The sequence below is a fragment of the Phymastichus coffea genome, unplaced genomic scaffold (genome assembly GCF_024137745.1).
Source record: "Phymastichus coffea isolate CEN01 unplaced genomic scaffold, Cenicafe_Pcof_1.1 PCOF00071, whole genome shotgun sequence".
Lineage (NCBI taxonomy): Eukaryota > Metazoa > Arthropoda > Insecta > Hymenoptera > Eulophidae > Phymastichus > Phymastichus coffea.
Window position 1 is genome coordinate 888,830 of NW_026706882.1, and position 20,919 is coordinate 909,748.

General features: G+C 32.8%; 6 protein-coding genes across 10 annotated transcripts in view; 1 reads left to right on the forward strand and 5 right to left on the reverse strand.

Annotated features, from left to right (window-relative positions):
* The window catches only part of LOC131667836 (connectin), a 222,997-nt gene that overhangs the window by 139,668 nt on the left and 62,410 nt on the right, over positions 1 to 20,919 (forward strand). The window contains exon 1 of one of the 3 annotated variants that reach the window (XM_058941550.1): positions 17,192 to 17,267. The exons of the other annotated variants lie outside the window; for them this stretch is intronic. Coding sequence (XP_058797533.1) covers positions 17,257 to 17,267 — 11 coding nt within the window. The 5' untranslated portion in view covers positions 17,192 to 17,256. Of the gene's footprint in view, positions 1 to 17,191; positions 17,268 to 20,919 lie in introns of those variants that run through there. 3 annotated transcript variants of the gene reach the window in all.
* Positions 378 to 1,578, reverse strand: LOC131667841 (uncharacterized). Of its 2 annotated transcripts, none has more exons than XM_058941558.1 (4): positions 1,467 to 1,578; positions 982 to 1,125; positions 836 to 886; positions 378 to 758 (listed from the first exon to the last, which is right to left on the reverse strand). In XM_058941558.1, exons 1-4 carry the CDS (start codon positions 1,537 to 1,539, stop codon positions 592 to 594), a joined length of 435 nt encoding a protein of 144 aa, XP_058797541.1. In that variant the 5' UTR covers positions 1,540 to 1,578; the 3' UTR covers positions 378 to 591. The 2 variants fall into 2 exon arrangements, with proteins under 2 accessions (XP_058797541.1, XP_058797539.1); XM_058941556.1 differs by having other exon boundaries at positions 396 to 758; positions 836 to 889.
* Positions 3,099 to 4,122, reverse strand: LOC131667842 (uncharacterized). Of its 2 annotated transcripts, none has more exons than XM_058941560.1 (4): positions 4,039 to 4,122; positions 3,611 to 3,739; positions 3,424 to 3,462; positions 3,099 to 3,350 (listed from the first exon to the last, which is right to left on the reverse strand). In XM_058941560.1, exons 1-4 carry the CDS (start codon positions 4,109 to 4,111, stop codon positions 3,193 to 3,195), a joined length of 399 nt encoding a protein of 132 aa, XP_058797543.1. In that variant the 5' UTR covers positions 4,112 to 4,122; the 3' UTR covers positions 3,099 to 3,192. The 2 variants fall into 2 exon arrangements, with proteins under 2 accessions (XP_058797543.1, XP_058797542.1); XM_058941559.1 differs by having other exon boundaries at positions 3,424 to 3,474.
* Positions 6,309 to 7,449, reverse strand: LOC131667837 (uncharacterized). Its single transcript, XM_058941553.1, has 4 exons — positions 7,317 to 7,449; positions 6,805 to 6,945; positions 6,650 to 6,700; positions 6,309 to 6,581 (listed from the first exon to the last, which is right to left on the reverse strand). Exons 1-4 carry the CDS (start codon positions 7,387 to 7,389, stop codon positions 6,364 to 6,366), a joined length of 483 nt encoding a protein of 160 aa, XP_058797536.1. The 5' UTR covers positions 7,390 to 7,449; the 3' UTR covers positions 6,309 to 6,363.
* Positions 7,761 to 8,803, reverse strand: LOC131667840 (uncharacterized). The gene is made up of 4 exons (XM_058941555.1): positions 8,672 to 8,803; positions 8,233 to 8,376; positions 8,080 to 8,130; positions 7,761 to 8,004 (listed from the first exon to the last, which is right to left on the reverse strand). Exons 1-4 carry the CDS (start codon positions 8,763 to 8,765, stop codon positions 7,847 to 7,849), a joined length of 447 nt encoding a protein of 148 aa, XP_058797538.1. The 5' UTR covers positions 8,766 to 8,803; the 3' UTR covers positions 7,761 to 7,846.
* On the reverse strand, positions 14,464 to 16,757 carry LOC131667839 (uncharacterized). The gene is made up of 4 exons (XM_058941554.1): positions 16,511 to 16,757; positions 16,287 to 16,412; positions 16,108 to 16,155; positions 14,464 to 16,032 (listed from the first exon to the last, which is right to left on the reverse strand). The coding sequence occupies exons 1-4, from the start codon at positions 16,575 to 16,577 to the stop codon at positions 15,815 to 15,817; spliced, it is 459 nt and encodes a 152-aa protein (XP_058797537.1). The 5' UTR covers positions 16,578 to 16,757; the 3' UTR covers positions 14,464 to 15,814.

The window sequence follows — 20,919 nt, forward strand, 5'->3', positions numbered from 1 at the left end:
TGGACATGCGGTATATGGTTAAGCAAAGCCCGGCTTGTGCGGTTAGTGGATCACTTGAAGTTTATCAAAGCACACTAAATTTTGCATTACGTACATAAAGTGAGAGAATATGCCGTGCAGTAGCGTTTTATTTTTTTTTCTTTTAATAATTTCGCGTTAAATCTTCATTTATTTTGGTAACGGATTTCTCAATTTCTTTCTAATCAACCATCTTACAAATATAACTATCTGAACAAACTTACATCTAAATACTAGGTATAATCAACAAAATTAGAAACCAATGATTTATATATTCAGTACGATCCATACAGAATTAGTTAAAATTATAAAAAACTGATATCATAAAATGTAGGCAATGCAATAAACGACATATAATGTTTATTATCAGAATATTAGATCTATGACTCATGTGATATTCAGGAGACTTTATCAGTCAGATAATAAAAGTATCTCAATAACACGTTTATTTTCCAAAAGTAAAACATGGAAAGTAATTAATTATTCAAGCTCGATACATTAAAATTTCTTTTATTCTTGATGCTCTCGTTTCACAAGAGTTATTGATAAAATTAAAGGATAAACGCTTGGAGTTTAAGGATATGAATTACAAAGACTGGTGCTACAACGATTGCAAGTGTCAACTTGAAAACCATTTCCTTTACCATCACCAACTGCGAATATAATTTTATAGGTTTCACAAGTCACTGGTTTTATCGCACATCCCCTTTGAACAATAGTTCTGCCATCCTTAGTCGAAACTGAAGTGGAAAACGGTTAGATTTTAAATGATGTGTGCCTCAAAATTAAAAAAAAAAATAAGTAAAGTTAAGCTTACTTCCTCTTGCAGATGCACAATCGTACTCAACAACTGCTTTCGCTTTAGCGGCTTCTGAAAATGATGATATGATTATGAAATTATAGTAAAATTTGATAAAAATTATACCGATTATTTAAGTTCCAATTTGCTATTGTAATTCTTACCATGTTCGTAGAAGCTTGAAAACATTAAACTTTTCGTGTTGCTTACATACGACGAACATTCAATTATAAATTTATCTTGGTCAGCAGCCGAAATACATTCCGGTTGAGTATCAGAATTGCATGCGTAGCATCTTATTGCAGAAACTGTAAGTCGATTGAACTTTTATATTTTGAATTTATAAAGTTTGCTAAATTTATAAGAAATCTGGTCTATTTTTGCCATGAATTTTTTAGTTTAAATAGTTAAATTTAATAATTTTTTTTAACAAAAATTGCGTTCTACAACAATTTTAAATATTCAAAGTATAATAACTCAATAAGCTAAAAATCAACGTATTACTTTGAAAAAACCACATTTTACGTACAATTCAAATCTTTCAAATACCATATTATGAGTCATAAACGTCAAATTCTGGAAATAAACCTACTACTTGCAGTTGTTCTTTCAGTATATAAAAAAGACAGGCAAAACATATAAATAATACCTGGTTCAACTGGATATAAAGAAAGTAGTAAGCCTACGGCAAAGTAATGAATATTTCTCTTATATAAAGCCATTTTGACAATAGTAAGGTACTTTCATGACTACTGTATTACTCCAAGAAAATATCTTTTTATATCGATAATTTATCGTTCTTCTGATAATCTTCGTAGCGATTAATGTTGTGTTACATTTTTCTCTGTGTAATGAAAATAACTTTTCTATTCGTTCGACCAACGTATATCCAGGTAACTCTTTCAAATTCCATTTAGATTATTCAATGCAATGATTCGAGTATAGAGCAGACAAATTTATTAATTTGTATAAATTATAAATAAATAAAAAACTTCTTTTTTCAACTTTTTATTACGTTACTACTTGTAACAAAATATATTATGAAGAGAAATAATAAAAGTCCATAAATTAGTATGTGCAGGTTAATTATTAATGTAATTACAGGAGTCAGTGTTACAACGAAAGCACTTATCTCATTGGAGATCGTAATTTATTGCGTAAATTATTTGGTAGGTAGAACAGGCCACTGGTTTAATAGAACATTCCCTTACAACCCTAAAGTGGCCGTCCTCGATACAAACTATAATTATAATTTTAGAAATAATAAGATAACCATTAATATTAGGGTATATTAATGTTTATCATATTATTCCAAACTTTTAAGACTTGTTTATTAACTCACTTCCAATTATGGACGCGCAATTGTATTTAGCGACTGCTATTGCTCTAATGTCATTCGAAAACTTTAGAATAAAGAATAATTGCTTCTATTGTTTATATACCATATATTATATATTATATATCTCACTATGAGTGTTGCCGCTTGACAATATGGTGTTCGTGTTGATTGTATTCAATGAACAGGTAACGGTAAATTTTAGTGAGTGTCATGAAAAAGACATTTGCTATCAATATCCAAATTGGATCCAAGGATACTTGAATGAGAAAGATTTATTTTCGAATTATATACCTTTCAACATGTTTATGAGAAAAAAATGAATTTAGTAAATCGAGTAAAGTATTAAGGAAAAGATTATGCACTCAAATGATTAAATAATTCGAAATAATTGCCATTGCACCTTGCTCAAAACAGCAGAGAAAAAGTAGTAAAATTAATACAGCCAATCATTGTGTTTAGCTCTTTAATAAAAACATTTCAACAACAGGGCATTATTTTCACTTATACTATTATTTGAACAGAGCATTAATAGTATATACGTAATTTATTGCTCTTTTGATTAAGAGCGCTCACTAACGTTCCTTGTATATTGTATTATATAAAAAGAGATAATATCAATTAGTAATGTGAAATTTCTATACTAAAATATTACTGTAATCTCGAAGTTATGATCAAATTTAGAAAATCGCAATGTAATAATGTAATGTGATAAATAAAGGCTTATTAGAATTAGTTTATGAAATGTTAATATGAAGTAAGCAATGGATTGAAAGCATCTAATGCATAGCATCGAAATATCTATGATCTCATTGGGAAGATTCTAGTAATAACATAATGGAATCATCACAATCCTATCACCTTATAAATTAAATATTTCGCTTATTTAAATTTAATGTGTAATAGATAACTAATGAATGAACTATCATATACAATTCAATGAATTTTTATTTATGCTCCTGTTATTTTGATACAAAATTTTTTAACTTAGACTATTATGAGTAAAAATGAAAAAAAATCTATATTTGGCATTGAAAACTTAGAACGTATCAGTGTTACAGAAGTTATAGCTACATCGAAGGCACTTGTCAACTTGGAAATCGTAATTCACTGCGTAGATCGCTTTGTAAGTGTCGCAGGTGACCGGGCTGACGGAACATCCTCTTATAACCCTGAAGTGTCCATCTTTAGTAGAAACTAAAATAAAAAATAGAGGTATTTAGAACATGTGATTTCTTACATCAAAGACATAACTCTTGAAATAACTTACTTCCTACTGCAGTTGCGCAGTCGTATGAAATTGCTCTTACTGCAATTTTATCTAAAATTATTATTATTTCAGAAATTGGTAACATAAACTAATCGTTTATAAACCATCGCAAAGCGTTTTATATTTGCGATAGTTTATTACCGATTCAATACAAATAATCATAGACTCATACTGTCATCCATCTCACCTTCACCGTTAGATGCTGAAGAGTTAATATTTTTTGCATAAGGTACACATGTAACAGCAAACTGGCTGGGGTCATAAATACAATTCCTGTTTTCGTCAGAGTCACAAGCATAACATCCTATTGAAGATACTACAAATTAAAAGAGAGTTATTATTAATAAATTCAGTTTTATTAATCATATTTGAAAAATGTACTTTTTGTTCAAATATATACGTACAAAATGAAATCTTAACAATTAAAAAATTTAATAATTATAACATTTCGACAGAAAATAATGTAATTTCAATATATATGAAATACTATGTACGATTTCAAAATACTGATGAATCACTATTTTATAAGTTTTATCTCTTAATAAATAAAGTTAAACCTTGTTCATAAGCTTATAAAAGAAATGTGATGATATTAACAAATAGTTTTTACTATACCTTGTTTGAACAAGTATACAGAGAGTAGTAAAACTACAGAAAGATATTGAATATGACTTTTTCGTGAAAACATGTTGATTGTAGTAAAATACTTTTACTTGTGATTTAAATGAGTTAATAAGTTGTATTTATATAGGGCACTTATCACTCTTTTGATTAAGTGTGCGCATTCATGATACGTTTGCATTATATCTGAAGAGATAACGTCCATTGAGATTAGTAATTCTACTTCGGTGTAATGACGATGTATACCTGAATACTGAAATCATAGTTAAATAAAGACATTCGTAATAGTGGAAAATCTTGTTTTTTATATTTAATTGAATATATACACAATATCTATTAATCTATTTTTCATGGGTTCAAAAGAAAATCGATATATATCATGTGCTTCTAATAAAATATCTATATTCTTCGACTGAAACAGTAAGCGGAAATTCTAGATAATATATAATACAAGAAATTTCATTATTTAACATAAACAATGTATTCAACAAAATATGACTAATATTTGAGAAAGGTGGACATGACAAGATACGAATCCAATTTTTTTATTTTATGACACAGAATTGAGTTCACTTTAACGAAACAGTATTGACAGGACTTGTAGTTTCTGTCCACTATGAATAACTTTTGATAAAATATAATTTATAATGTAAATATTTTAAATTGGTGAAAAATTATGATTCATTTACGAAAACATCAGTTCTTAATTGTTTTATTACATACAAACTATAATTACATAGTATTAAAAGCAATCCCAATTGTTTTTTTAAATAGAAAATCTGGATAACTAAAGACATTTTATTAAGATTGGCTTAAGCGTAAATATCAACTGAACATTTATTTACCCATGTATCTCGATGACTATAGTGTATTATAAATTAAACAACTTTTTGTATCTATGTTTAAAATTAAATTCTCAAAAAATTTTAATTTAAGTGTTACTTAAGAAAATCGAAACAAGAAACCAAAATCAACGAGTGTACGAAGTACCCTAAATATAAGTAGTAAGCATAATATGTAGCAAGTATGGAAATAAAATGCTAATGATATATATATTATTCAAATTATAAATTCATACGTATATAATATGAGAATATTTATTAATCATTAATGTTGACGCGTTCAGTGTGAATACAAACACCTATAGTCCAGTTTTTTAATGATCCGAAGAATTACACAAGTCTGAATTGCGACGCTTGCAAATCTCTACCTGAACACCGACATTTGCTGCATTTCTTATTTTAACAGTGTCACATGTCATATGTTTTGCATATGATTTCCGAATACAACCGCAGATTTGTTTCTAAAGAACAAGGAGTGGCTTAGGAGCGCGTGTGGAACTTAATGTTTCGCGTATAATAATATGTCTCGATGAGAGTTGTGGAATAAAAAAATGATTAAAAAATGTTTCCGCTTAAAACACTGGAATACTCAATCTCCAACACTCAATTGCAAGTCGAATAATGACCTTAATACAGTCACCCGCAATAATCAATATGGTCGCGTCCTAAGTTCTAGCTCTCTTTTTTTAATTGAATTTTTTAAAATCAATACTTAATTGTTACTTGTGGGAAATGACAGAAAAATAATTTGTATTTTCTAAACTTCAAATTCTTCTAGACCAAGTATATTTATACTAATTAACGTACTAGCGTTTCGTCACATCTCTTCTTATCGGTTTCGTTAGCATGTTTGTGACGAGCAGACGCCGCCATGTACGCAAAAAATCCTTTGACCCGTCCCTTCGGTGAAGGGAAAAATGTACTTACTTCTAATCTTCAGGTGCGCGTATTCTTATAATGAAAAATATTATTTATTTCTTTAACGGACTTAATGAGTCTCGCTATCCTTGCTAATTAGGCGAAGATTTTCTATAATTTTTCTTAGTTGGTTTCTGTTCATTTTCTCTAGAGTTCCTTCATTCCTTTTGTGCATTTCCGATTATACTCTTGCAGTTTTAGATCCGTTGTTTATTATTCAAAATATTTGTATGAACGCTTGGTTCAATTTTGTGATAAGTGTTAACAAAATAATTTAATTTTATAAAGTACCTGGTTCGATGTCTTACCTAACGTATTGGTAACTATAATTTGATTAATATAAATAAAAAAATACTATAACTATCAATAGGTAAAATATAATGCACAATAGAATTTTGGCTGATAATGCTGTGAGAAAAGATGAAACGTCAAAATGTGAGATGAAAATCTGCTTAAAATATGAAAAATAGGTATATGTTTTAGGACAAGTACAATTACCAATAATACAACAAATTTTTTTATTAAAATGAACGTCATTTAATGTGAAAACATCAAGAGTTTAAAATTTGATCAGGTATCTCATCAGTACTAACAGTAAAAGGATTGGTAATCCAGCCTTCAAATGACCGGAAGAATTACACAGATCGGCGTCGCAACGTGTGCAAGTGTCTATTTGCTGAGCATTCCCTTGTATAGCAAGCATTTTTGTGGTATCACATGTTATATACTTTGGTACACATCCTCTAATAACCACAACATGTCCATCTGACAAAGCAACTGAAATAATATAAATGATATTAATACTAATATACTGGTTTAGACATGAAAATTGATTTCTGACTCACCGCCTCTGAGGTAAGCACAGTCATATTCTATTGTAGTTTTATTCGTTTGATCTACAACAATAATATATTTACGTTGTCAATATGTCAATCGAAACGTATTGCATAGAAATATTATTGATCTTTAATATTATACAATGTTCAGATAAATGATTTACCAAGTGAATTGATATTTCCATAAAATAGGCTGTTTGACTGTTTATCTTTATTACATTCATATGTAGATGTCGTAGATAAATTACCAGTAATACAATCAGTGTTAATGTCAGAGATGCATGCGTAACATTTTCTGGATGATACTGAAAATCAATAAAAATTAACCAGTTATTTTTAGTTCCCATTAATGCATTTCTATTAACGCAAAACATTAAATGAAAATATAAAAGCAATTAAAAATAAGTTGAAATGGATTATTAAAAACACACAAATGTGTACAAATATAATGCAATAATCATGTGAATTAAAATGTAAGCTATAATATATAATAAAGTAAGAAAATGATGTAACTATTATTAGTTTATAAATACTTTGATATTAAATCCCGCATACAAGAGCTTAATATTCCTCTGCAGGCTGCAGTGCAAATTAGTTTTCAACTGTATTTATTGTAATTGTAATCTGGATTTAACTAAGTAAAAAGAAAAAATTTTGTTTAAAACTTGTGTTTTACCTTGTCTAATTGAACACAGGGAGAATAGAAAGAATACAGCGAAGTATTGAAAATATCTTTGTGAGCTGTACATGGTGATCACTCCAAAGTTTGTTCACGATTTGACAGGTTAGCCGATACTGAGGTATTACTTGAAAAGCTTACTCATATCTTCAGAAAATTATATCTCAAACAAGATAATCTTGATAGCGGGTGATGTCATGTATGGATTCGTCAACGAAATATAGCAATTTTTTTTTATCGAAGTTTAAGTACGTGTTTTCATTAGATAATGCGAAAAGAGAAATCGACTTTGCTATGAAAAACTGAATCACCTATAAACCAAGTCTCGACGTCAGATTTTTCATAGTTACATTGTGGTTACAATAAACGTGATGATAGAGTTGGCATTTCAATGCACAACAAATAGCTTTGTCCCGGGAAAAAGAATAACAATAAATATCATTTTGACATTTTGCAAAGTTTTTTTATTAAATGAAAATTTGATAAATTGCTTAAACATGAAGTTCCAGATCTCATTTATTTACAAATTAATAATTCCTGAAATTGCAAGCATCACTATTGCAACGAAGACATTTGTTAACCTGAAGATTGAATTTTGCTGCGTAGATTATTTGATAAGTAGCGCATGTCACTGACGGTATAGAACATCCTCTCACAGTTCTAGGACTGCCATCAATAGTCGAAACTGAAATTGAAATCATTTATATTTTATATGTATGTCTGATATCATTTAAAATATTTATTTTGTTTATTAACTTACTTCCAATAGCAGTGGCGCAATCTTGCACAACTGCTCTTGATCCGATCAGTTCTGAAAGCACACAATAATTATTATGTTGTAAAAAAATTAAAGTAACAAAGACAAACATTCAAAGTAGATTATTAATGAAAAGAATACTATTGTTTATGAAACCTTCAGTATTGGAGTCCGAAAGTTCGGAAGTTTTGGCGTTGGCTGTGTACGCTGTGCATACTACGGCAAACTTATCTTGGTTAGGACGAGAAATACAGTCGTAGTCTTTATCGGAGTCACAAGAATAACATATTCTCGCCGATGCTGTAAATTGAACAGGAATTAGTATTAATGAGAATAACAAATACAGGTGGAATAAAATTTTAGTGACCTTAGTAATAAAGAGAATGGATTAAAACAAGAATTGTATGTAATAATTTCCATCCGATTTTAATTCTGTTTGATTTTAAGAATGACATAGTTTTTGAACTATATATGTATATATAATCATACTGTTTAACAACTGATCGTTGCTTCGTGAAAATTAAAAAGCAAATGTTAATCTTATAAAAATAATGGAAGCAAAATATTAAGTATTGAGCAAAAATTTTTATTGTACCTTGTTCAAACAAGCACACCGAGATCAGTAAAACTGCAGCAAGGTATTGAATGTAGCTTTTTGAGGAAGACATCTTTACGGCAATATAGTACATTTACTTATCAATGAATAGAGTCAAATGGGTTCAATTTATACAAGTAATTTATCGCTGTCAAGTGTAATCTTCAATATACTGTGTGTGTTATGCTGTATCAGAAGTAATATCGATTTCGAGCAGTAATTGTGCTTCTTGGTAATACAACTATTTTATAAATGCAATACGTAGAGAAATGATTCGCGAATACGGTAGTTTCTATTTAAATGTTTTCCACACTGAACAAATCATTTTTATGTAATCATCAATCTACTAGTTATAATATTTATCCTATGAAAATTCTGAAAACATAATAGATAAGTTTGCCTATGTAGAAAGTGTAAATACATTTCATAATTATATGTTCCGCGTATATTTAATATTTATGATCAAACGTAATGGATACTTTTAAAGACCTGACGAAACCTCTATCGTCCGCTTAACGTTGTTTTTCAATTAGACAGAAACAAAGATGGTATCGGCAATTAAGTGAGTCAAGAAGCGTGTCACTTAATTCCAGCAGTTATCGAATATAATCCGTATTAGTACGAATCGTTCATAATAATTGCCTCGTCCATAACTGTATTGAATAAAGTTCAATCATTAGCTAAATATAGCTGTTGTCATCGATAACGCAAGCGCGTGAACATCATTACCGTATTCTTTTTCCTTACTACAGCAAAAGTTAATGTTCTGGATCTGCGAGTAGAATCTCTAAACGAACAAGTAAATACGAAGGGCCACGTGATTTTCGGTCGTGGTTAGAAAAAATGATGTTCAAAGTGGATGCCTCGGTCTAAATTCGGATATACGTAGCGCAATTAAAAACTCATCATAATTTTTCAAAGCAACGCAGGCCAATTCATCAGACTTCGTCGAATACCACGCGAAGCTCATTACCAAGCCAGTCGGTATTAATAATTTAAACAAGCGAGGCTTTGCCAAAGTAAGAAAAAAAGTAGAGAAAAAGAAGAAGGAAAAAGGCTGCAGAGACAGTGACTCAATTAAGTCGGCGTAAGCGGCAACTCTTTGAGCTTGCACCCTCTTTTAATTTGCGGCTCCCTTTTCGCGCATCTCGCCTTAATTGTGTCACTGTATGGCAGAAGGCCTCCTATCCACCTACTGCAGTCATTAAGTGAATTATACGCTTGTGCGTGCTTGACACCCTTGGTTGTAACTAAGGGGAGCGTTAACCTGCATGTATCTAGCGCGCATTTTGAAGTTCAACGTTTCTTCGCAATGGTAACGGAGCCGGAAGTTGATGCTTAGATTTTTTCGTCAATGGCACTCTTGCGAGTAAAACAATTTTCACTGTGTATTCATATTTGCCTGCCGCAAGTAAGCCAACTTTGAATATTTTAGTATTATGAGAATACTGCAAGATATCAGTGACTAATAATAAATCGTCTCTACAGAAAATAGAAGTAGTCCGATCTTGTTGTTTTAATGTGAATAATTTAAAACGGGATATACTCCGATGTAACTAAATTTGATTACCTTAGAATGTTAGAACTTGTCGAGATGGATTACGATTATTTTTGCCGAATATAGTCGCTGGTTAAGGCTGAATTGAATTTTAACTCTGCATGTATTCACGAGAAATAAGGTTCTTGTACACCAAAATAAATTCGCACTCACAGACATTAGCTTAGAATCGAACAAGTGAAAATTTTCAATTATGTAGTCTCTCGTATATTACCAAGTACAGACTAACTCGCAATCAGAGAGGCGTGTACAAACACACGCAACGAATCCACTCGGGCCATCCAATCGAAAACGACCTAAATATCCTCTTTGATAGAATAATTTTTCTTATGCTTTTTCTTCATTTCAAAATTTCCTTATAGAAGGTGACAAATTGAGTATGAATCAGAATTGGGTTATTGAAATCCTGGTGTCGTAATTTCTTCTTATAATTTTAAAGACACTGCGAGATTGATGGACCGACCTATATTACAATTTAGAATGCAAAAAATCAATCATCACTCTCGTAGGTTGACATGAAAATAACGCCGTCTATCATGACGTTGTCAAAGCTATCTCTCGCCCTCGCTTCCGCGGCTGGCAAGTCGCTCGCGGTTATATCATTTCCTGGCGTTGACGTGTCGCTGAAAGCCACTCACCGTTAACTCTTTCACCACTACAAATTCCTCGTCAATTAAACCACGCAAAGGCCATTTTTACTAATGAGAAAATTGACGTTGTAAAAGAATGTGTTGATTCCTATATTAGTCCAGTCGTTCTGGCAAGACAAAATAATTAAATATCTATTTTGTGTGAATAGTATCAATATTTATATTGTGATGTACTATAGACTCGAATAGGAACGTCATATAAACTATATTGTAAAAAAACCAAATATATTATTTTCATAATACCGAAACTTGCAAAATTTGTGAACATAAAGATTCTAATAACAATATAATATACGCTGTTTTACATCATTGCCATGTAATATATGGTACTATTGCTTGCGTAATATTTGTAAATTGAACTGTATCCAAGAAATTCAAAACAGATTAATAAAATTTTTACTTAAAAAATCAGAGTTTATATCGGCCACTATATATATGGAGAACTATAACAATCAGAAGAATAACCAGACACAAAATCATGATGCTACGAGTAAACAAACCTATTCCTTTAAGAAGTCTCAGATATAGCGCTTCTAAAATAATTCAAAAATTCAGCAGCGTTATGAAAAATTTAAACACGAACAATAACAAAGTAATAATAATAAAAGGCGTTGAGGGTGGGGTGAACAAGAATAATTAATTTAGGTTTGGAAATGCATTTTCTTATTATTTAATTTTTTGTTAAAGTTGGGCTCTTAAGAGTGCAACTTCCTTTATTTGTATGTATAAAAAATGGTGAATTATCATGCGATTTCGTCAAACTACGGTAAACTTGTATAAAGTGTAAGCGCCTTATTTTACAACAAACCTCGAGGTCACAGTGTCGTAATTTTATTTTTCCGCCTCGAGCTTTTCCGCCTTTCTTTGGCTGTGGGCGTGGTCGGAGGGGCCCGACGAGCGAATCGGGGCGCAAGCGCACTCTTTCGTGTGGCCTCGCTTGTGGGTTGCCGAATAGCCTGGGATTTGCCCTCGTGCAATATCCGAGCTGGTGAGCCTGGTTCGTGAGATGCTTTGGTGATGGTAGCCTCGGAGGAGATCGGAGAGGAGACGGGTTAGACATTCGAGTATCCGCGTTTCTTCCATTACCTTTCAACTCGATCGCACGCTTACATTTTCTTTCTTACGAACTATTCCTCGTTCACGATAACGAGACTTCTTTCTAAGAATACATATGGGAATTTTCTTAACGAGTGAAACGTGCTGGTGTCCTATTTTCTATTACAGGCATGCGCCGAAAACAGAAAAATTCACGAGAAAGCCAAAGCGAACAAGTACTAGTGACCATAAAACATGGTTTATGACGGTCGGTTTTGAAGCTGATCGGCACCAGTAGGATTAGTGCTGCGCGTTCTCGGCTGACAAAGGACGTAATAACAAAAGAGGGTTTTCCCGCTTGCGCTACTACTTGCGTCAGCGCTACATCTGTACATTCGGCACACGATTCGTAAACTCGGTTCGTTACTAACAGGATTTGATGGGCTAATCCAAAGATCTTTAATTTAAAGGCGATCTTTCTATTACCATTAGTAGCCGAGAAGTTTTAGTTGTTAATGCTAATGCATCTTGTTTTGCATTTTTTAAAAAAGGATTTACAGGATTCTATTTGATAGACAATTATTTATACGCTAAATTGTTTTCAAGTTCGATGCATGTTAAATTCAATTTGTAGAGTTAGTGATCAATTCGCATTTACCGAGCTCTGTTATTTGCAAAATTATTTTGCTCACCTATCAAACATTACAGACACCATTTTTATTTAAAGTAATTTTTTTTATCTAATGTTCAATGCCGTTAACAGAATCTGTGTAATATAAATATAGTTTTTGATATGTAACATTTATAAAATATATAAATATATTTTATATATCTATAAATATATAATCTTTGAACAATAAAGCTACTACTATGGATGTGTACTAGTGATGTCTAGTGCGCTTATCTGCTTCGTTTTCTTTACATATTCATTTTAATGCTCAATATACATTAAATGTTTCCATGATTTAATATGAGATATAACCGATGTTATTATTTGTTGGTAAATAAATATTCATTTACGTTAATACTTGATCATGATTAAAAATTGTTACCAATGAAGTTTTAAATTTTTACTTTTAGAAGTTCTGTGTTGAATAATTATCAAAAAGATTCAAAAACACGATAAAACTTGTATTATAAGTTCGATAAACATTATAGTTTTCTATAACCAATCCTTCACGATGTAAATAACATACTTCGGTAGACGTTCACGGTTGTAATTAATGCATTTTCAAAAAAAAATTTCCAATATTTTACGTAACTGAATAAAGTCGAAATCACTGTACAATATTTTATCGTGATAATCTTCGATTTACATCTTTTATTGTTTACTTCATTTATTCAAAGCTCAACTTTTACATCGGGCAAAGTTCAATTAATTTCTATATCGGTTTTCATATTGAGGTTACTATAATTAAATTAATCTATGTTAAATTTATGTCCACTGTACTAATACATTTTTCGAATCTACGAAATTCCGTAGTAACCTTTTATAGGCGATACTATATATGTATGTAGGTGTCTGCGTGTGTATATGTATGTATATATATACTTCACATGATAGCTGATCACGTGACTACCCTTCGGCCAATCAAATCACAAATCAATTGCTTTCACTTTCCAGGCCATCACTTTTTTAAGAAAGTAGATAGAAAAGGATGGACTTTTTATTAGTAAAATTTCAATTTGAAACCACACGTACATGTTTATTTATTAGGATCTAGTAAGTATATCAGGTGACTATATCTCAGCCAATCATATCAAGAATAAAATGTTTCAAGATGGCATCCGTTACTTTATTATTAGGAGAAAAATATGACACACAATAGAAACATTTCTGGCTGATAAGACGTTTATCTATACGTTCATGGAGATATCAGTTCTCGATAACGCTGTGAGAAAAATAACCTCTAAAATTGCAATAAAAATTTAATTAAAATATGAAAAATTAGAACGTGTTAGTACAAATATAATTATGGATAGTGTATCAAAAGGTTTTTTTATTAAAATGAATATACTTTAAAAATCATCAAAACTAAAAATATCAAGCGTTTAAAATTCCATTAGATACCCCAACAGTAATGGTAATGAAAAGATCGAAAATCCTGCATTCAAATTACCGAAAGAATTACAAATATTTGTTTGAACATTATTTTGTTTTTTTGTACGACAATAAACTCTAACGATGTCATATCCTATATATTTTTGTGAATATACTAGTAACCACAGCATGTCCATTCGACAAAATAACTGAAATAATATCAATAGTATTAGGTAATTAGTATGAATATACTGTTTTAGATCTAAAAATTGATATCTAGATGCTGATTGAATAGGTTAATATCAGTAAATTGAAGCTAATCGGGATTTGTGATTTTTTTGCGCTCTCACGGGTCCAACTCAAAATAATCGTAATCAGATAAACAATTAACCAATGGTAACGTAGACAACGGGAAAGCAGGCTATAGGAGGGATGGCAATGCGGATCTATTCTTATCTACCGCCTAGCCTTTGGGGTCAATAGTGTGAGTTCGCGTAAGAAAATCAAGCACAAAATAATTGCTTTTTGACTGTATATTGTTACATCCTGTCTTTCTTTTCCTGTGAAAACAGGGGACTCTCCTCCGACTTCTTTTTAATCTTGTCGATCGTTTGGTGACATCTCAGCGTCTGGTGTCTGCTCTAGCTTAGCACGTAACATATATGTAGAAGCTTATCGGCGTTTTAGGTTCACGTACAAGGTAAGCACAAACCCTATCTAATCATAATCTGCATTGCAGGTGATGACATACTCGGATAACCGTTGAAATACTATTTTTTATAAAAATGTTTACCACTCGCATGACGTAAGAAATGATGTTTGTCTTTAAAATAAATTACCTGGAAACGTTTAAGTAAGTCGAGTTGAACCAAATAAAATATGTTTTTGTCAGTCCATTTTTAAGTCGTCCCGGTATATATAGCTAATTCGTAATTCTATAAAAAGTGAGTTTGCACTGAATTCTGAATGCTTAGGTACCTTTTTTTAAAGATATCTTGTGCGGCTAGGTTACAATTTGATCTACATGCCTAAAAAAACTCTCGGTGTTTAATCGGTCAAATTATTAACTCGACTCAAAGTCTGTATTCGTAGTTGATAAAGTGAATGTTTTGTAATATTATTATACATTTTGCAAATGTAAAAGGGTACAAAGTCATAAAACCTACAAAATCACGATATAGAACAAGATTGGTATACATATCGTTAAATTAGTTCTCGATATAACTGGCCAACTCTAGTAGATCTGGATATGCCCCTTATAAAGTAATAATTATAATACAATATTGCATAGCTAAGACGTGGTCTGCTGTATATCCGTGTCATAAAGAATATCTTATGCAGGCAAAGTTTAATCGACTAAAATGCATAATCGGTTAACTCACAGTGTGTAAATAAATCGCACGTACTCTTGAACTTTAAACTGGAATATTTAGAATCCCGAAAGACCGGTTCGACTGGGACGCCGGGAAAATTACTTATTAATGCATACAAAAGGTTAATGCTATTTTCAGTCTATTTTTCACAAACAAATCATCCATTTCCTAGAATAACAATGATCACTTAGATGATTGGTTGTAGAACTAATCTAGCCTGATTTACATTCATTCATACAATAGATAGTTCGTTTAAATATATACAACTTTCATGATACGTATTTTATTGCGATGCATTTGATAAGTGATGATGATTTATTTATTCTTAACTAGTCTAACTCTTTAGATTGAAAAACATATGTACCCATCTCAATTTCAAGTAGAAAAATTACAAAAAATACATTGATACAAAATAATATAGTACGTGCATGCACGCTATTTCATAAAACTCGTCATAAAATATCTTAAATGTCAAATTGATCCAATTTATAATTTAAAAATATATAGTGCTATTAAAGATAAAGAAAGGCTCCAGATTCCAGTACTCAAATGTCCAGACGAATTACAGAAATCAGATTCACAGCGCGTGCACTCTTTAAGCTCGATATTGTGATCCGCTTTGTAAATCCTTGAGTAAGTTTCACACGTCGTTGATTTGACAGCGCATCCTCTTCTTACTCGAATTTCACTATCTATAGTTGAAACTAAAGTTGAAGAGAATAAAGATATCACATTAAATATCTCTTCATTCGCTATTTTTCCAATATTTATTTTCTTACCTCCTCGCGCATAGCCGCAATTATATTCCACTCCTGCTGCTTGATTATCTACGTCACAAACATTACATTACTTTAATCAGTTATCAAATGTGAAGATCATGCGATCTAACAAAGCAGACTATTTTTTATGCAATTATGAGCCATAGACTGATGTAGTTTCACTTATATTTTATCCCTACCTTGCTTTTCCGAAGTTGGTAGAAAGGAATGGTGCGAACAATCAACGATAAACTTAGTTTGTTTAGGATTGTCAGTACAATCCTTATCGATATGGGAATCGCAGTCGTAGCATTTTACTGCTGATACTGAAAATCAATAGCAAACTTGTTAACTGCACCTTGTTAGTTGTGAAATAATGGCACTTTAACTAATTATTGAAGATAAAATGTTAACTTCACCGAACCTTGATTAATTGATGATAAAGTAAGTATCACAACTAAGGTAAAGAAATGGAAGTATCCATGACACATGATGACGGCTGAAAGGCTTTTTTACTACTGCCAGGTTTGTAGCGAGCCAAAGTCGTCATATAGAGATCTTATATGTATGTGTGTTCTGTTCAACACACGGCGCTAAGTGTATGTGTTTATCTTATTTGCGAGATTATTTTTTTCTCGTCCCACGTGAAACTCCAGCTGCTTACACAACGCGCACTTTTAAATTTTCTTTCTGAAACGTTTCATGCTAATGACGAACATCCAATTTGCTTTTTCACTAAAAAAAGGCACGTTGTCACCAAATCAAATAGAATTTAAGCGTTAACCAATACCACACGCGACTCTTTGCCAGACGTCTTGGAATGTACATGAGTCAGTCACAATTCATGTTTGCGGTTGTCAGAAAAAGAATGACGCATAGCATGTATGTCATATTAATCATCGGGCCACAATTACGCAATCTTCGATCGCACTTGTTCGCACATATATAGGTGCGAATGACAGCAGCACTCGAAGTTTTACGCGTGTAAAGAGCGCGTGCGCGCGCGCTTGAGAGAGATACGCGCTCATATAGGACTGGTACGCCTGGACAGATAGTATTGACAATCTGATGGCGCGGAGTTCAATGGGGAGTGATTGCGATCCATTGGAAATGTTGATATACAGATGTCTACGTTTGTGAAAGGGATCCTTTTGTACAATTGCAATTTTGATGAAATCCAGGTATATCAGCTTGCCGGAATGCCGAGAGTTCTACGGGAACGATTTTTTTTTATTTCACGAACGATTCTTCCTTCGTCAGTTGCCGATACTTCGACCCTCTAGCGCGCACGTAACATCAAAAAGAATCAATCCGGTTTGGTTAAACACACGAAGGCGGAAATCGCCCGCGGGATACGGTCCGTTAATGGAATCGAAAAAGACGAGGGAGGGTTACATGTATGTATGCGCTCGCGCGCGACGTGAAATGCCCCGAGAGCAAACAGCGAATCTGCCAAAAGCAAACTGCATTTCTCTCTCTCTCTCTCTCTCTCTCTCGCGCTCGCTTGCTTGATTGATGTGCGATGATTTACACACGTGTGTTTATGGCTTTGAATTTCGTTATATGCAAAACGCTTTGATTGTTTTTAGTGCGTTGGAGTGGATTTTATTGCACAAAGAGCCACTCGACGGTTCGCACAAATGATTTATCCGTGTAGCGCTTCGAAAGATGTAAAAATAGATTTGCGCTAATCTCACGCGCTCCGGAAGCTTGATGGCACTCAAGGCACTCGATATTGTTTCGCAGTAGAAAAAAATATACTTCGGCGAGGGTAGGCGGTGAGATGCGCATCTGGATTGACAGTGCCGGATGCGATTGCCAGTCGAATTTCCCGCGCTTTGATCGTATCGATCTTTTTTAGCCTTCGCAGTAGCGTGGCCTGCGGAGGCACTTTGCGCGCGCGAAGACGCGACTGGAAATCCACTTTCGCGTCGTCTCTTCCTGCGCCGATGGAGATCGCTGACGATGCGTCGCGTGAGGGGCTTGCGTGAACGACTGATCGCTTTCGCAAGCTGCACTTTCATTCTTGATTTTTCCCAATCCTCTATACATTTTCCAAGGAGATTTCAGATCGCTAAATGTTAACCATAGTTGCTTGGAATAATGCTGACTCCAAAGTATTTCAAAGCTTATAGGAATTCTGAGTGGGAAATAAAGTATTTTTCGAAAAGTAGATAGTTGAAGGAAATGAGATTCCAAAACGAGCAAGGAGACGTCGAAAAATATTACAGCTCTTCTGAAAAATGAGATTTGCGAAACTCGATAAAGTTACGACGCGCACCTTTTACAGCTACTAGTCAGCTGCTCGAAGACTTTAGCGAGACGAATTCGACAAGTGAGAGCCGTTCAAAACAAGGATAAGAAAGGAAATTACGCCTTGATAGAATATATACAGTGCCTCGCTAAACTTGAGAGAAAACTTGTCAAAACTAAAATTAGGAACGATTTGGTCAAATTTTAACTTTCATCAAGCGCAACTGACAGCTGTTAGAAAGTAAGTGCGTTTATAATGCAGTTTTGCGTGTTTCGAGATTTTTAATATTCGATAACTTTTTTATTCATGCAATATTATTCGTTTCCAATTAAATCGAATCACGGCTATGTTTATATAATGTCTATAGCAACTAGATTATTCACTAGTGAATTTGTATTTTTGTAAAAGTGTATTTTATTTTTACGATTTTGCAGATCATGTATTGTTTAACATTACGTTTGAGTGTGGGTATACCGAAATTTTATAAAATAAGACGAAATTTTCATTAAATCAGATACGAATAAGATATCAAGAAAATTGTTATTCTCAGCTAAGTAAAAATGATAGACTAAAAATTGAACGTGTCAGAAACAAGACATACGTAATCTATATCTAGTGCAATATTTTGAAAAATTGATTTCGCGACGTTCTATCGAAAGCTAAAGATATCTCAGCTTCCAAATAAAATGCACATCGTGTCGTTCGATGCGTCTTTTCATCGCGAGAATATTCAACGAACCTCTATTTTTTCGCACTCAACATTTTCCAATCGTAACAAATTTAGGAAGCATTAAAAGTGCACGCCGGATCAGAGAGAAAAAATGAAAGGGTAATTCCTCATTAAGCAAGACCAGTAGCGTAATTAGCGCCTGTTCAGAAGTCGCCACGAAAGAAAACTGGAATGGAAGTTAAGAGGTCCGAAGAGGAATAAAAAAAGAGGGAGAGAAAAACTTTCTTTTCCGCGACTGATTTCGTTAGCAACTTGGGTTTTTAGGTCAATTGTCATCGCGTTTGCATAAACTTTGTAAAAGACGAGGTTTTCGATGTTTACCGGACCTATTTCTTTATTTTTATTGTTAAGATTGATGTTGTCTGATAAAAACGAGACGCTTGTCAATTTAAAAATGTGAAGTGTACGCTCTCAAAAAATAAACTATTTTTTGTTACATCTCTGAAAAAGAAGCTTTTGGGCTTATTTTTTATTCTTAACTTTTAAGTGCAGATTCGTGAAACTTTTACGCTATCTTGATAGCATTAAGTTTTCTCGCTTCAAGCTCTCACAGTTCGTATTATTTGGGTAGTGTTTGTTATAAACTGAATCATTATTTTCACTGGAAAACGTTCTAGTTCAAACAATGAAATTAACAAATAAAAAACGCAGAAATTAAATTACAAATGCAAGCACAAAAGTGCGGCGAATCCGTTTGACCAATTTCTGTAAGTTTTGCTCAAAGGCGCCCGAATTCGGTTCGCAGCCGAGAATCTCGTCTAAGAAGGCGATTTTTGGCAACCACTCCTTCTTTCACCTTTTGACGTTTGTGAGGGTTGAAGAGTAGTTCTCTTGCTTTTTGATGCTGCGCCATTCCGGTGAAAAGCGAAAATAAGAGAGAGAGAGAGAGAGAGAGAGAGAGAGAGAGAGAGAGAGAGAGAGAGAGAGAGAGAGAGAGAGAGAGAGAGAGAGAGAGAGAGAGAGAGAGAGAGAGAGAATATGAAATGAATGTTCTAAAGGGCCAAGTGGAGAAATAAAGGAATATTTGGCCACTGTGGAACACCGAATCAAGGCTTGTTGATATTCCAAAGAGCCTTAAAAAATGAAGTGAAATATTTGTCAAAATTAAATCTATCGCTTTTATTCGACAAAGTATCGCATTCCGATGCAAATGCCATGGTAAAAGCAGCTTTTAGCGACTTTTATAAAGAAATCTTTTCGAGCTATCGAAAGGAAAAAAATCTTACCACTCCGCGGTTTTATTTACAAAACAAGCGACACTATTGTAGAGGAAAATTGTCAGCACGAATCCGCGAGAAGCAATTGTCAGGAGAAAAGTAAATACTGGCAAAGCCGTCACTTTAAGTAACGTATTTTCTCCGCCGATTTACTCTTTACATTTTGCACTTAGGTGCATTACGTTTTAACATTAATTTTCCATGGACTGTGAGGAATAAAGTTTCAAATAGATTTCGAGACAAGAGTAAAAAGAATAAAATAGTACATTTAAATACTGGCGCAAGAAAGTAATTTTAGCCTCGTGTAGACGTTAGCACCCGAGTGAAGCGGAGGTGAAGAGACTGTAGGAAGATGAAATCACTTTCATGCACATGTATCTAACTTTATTTTTCGATACGACGTATGTGGGACGAGATTTTAAGTATCTCGAATATGCGTAAAATCGAATGCCCCTGCACGCAGGTTCCTAAAGTTGATCTTATCACACGCTAACCTACATCTTTTGTTTTGTTAATACTTTTTAACGCGACTATTAAAAATAAATATGTTATCTTGAATATCTTTACAATAATGTCATTTATTCGCTTGTTTCAGGTGGGTACACAAAAATTCAGTGAAAAATATACATCTT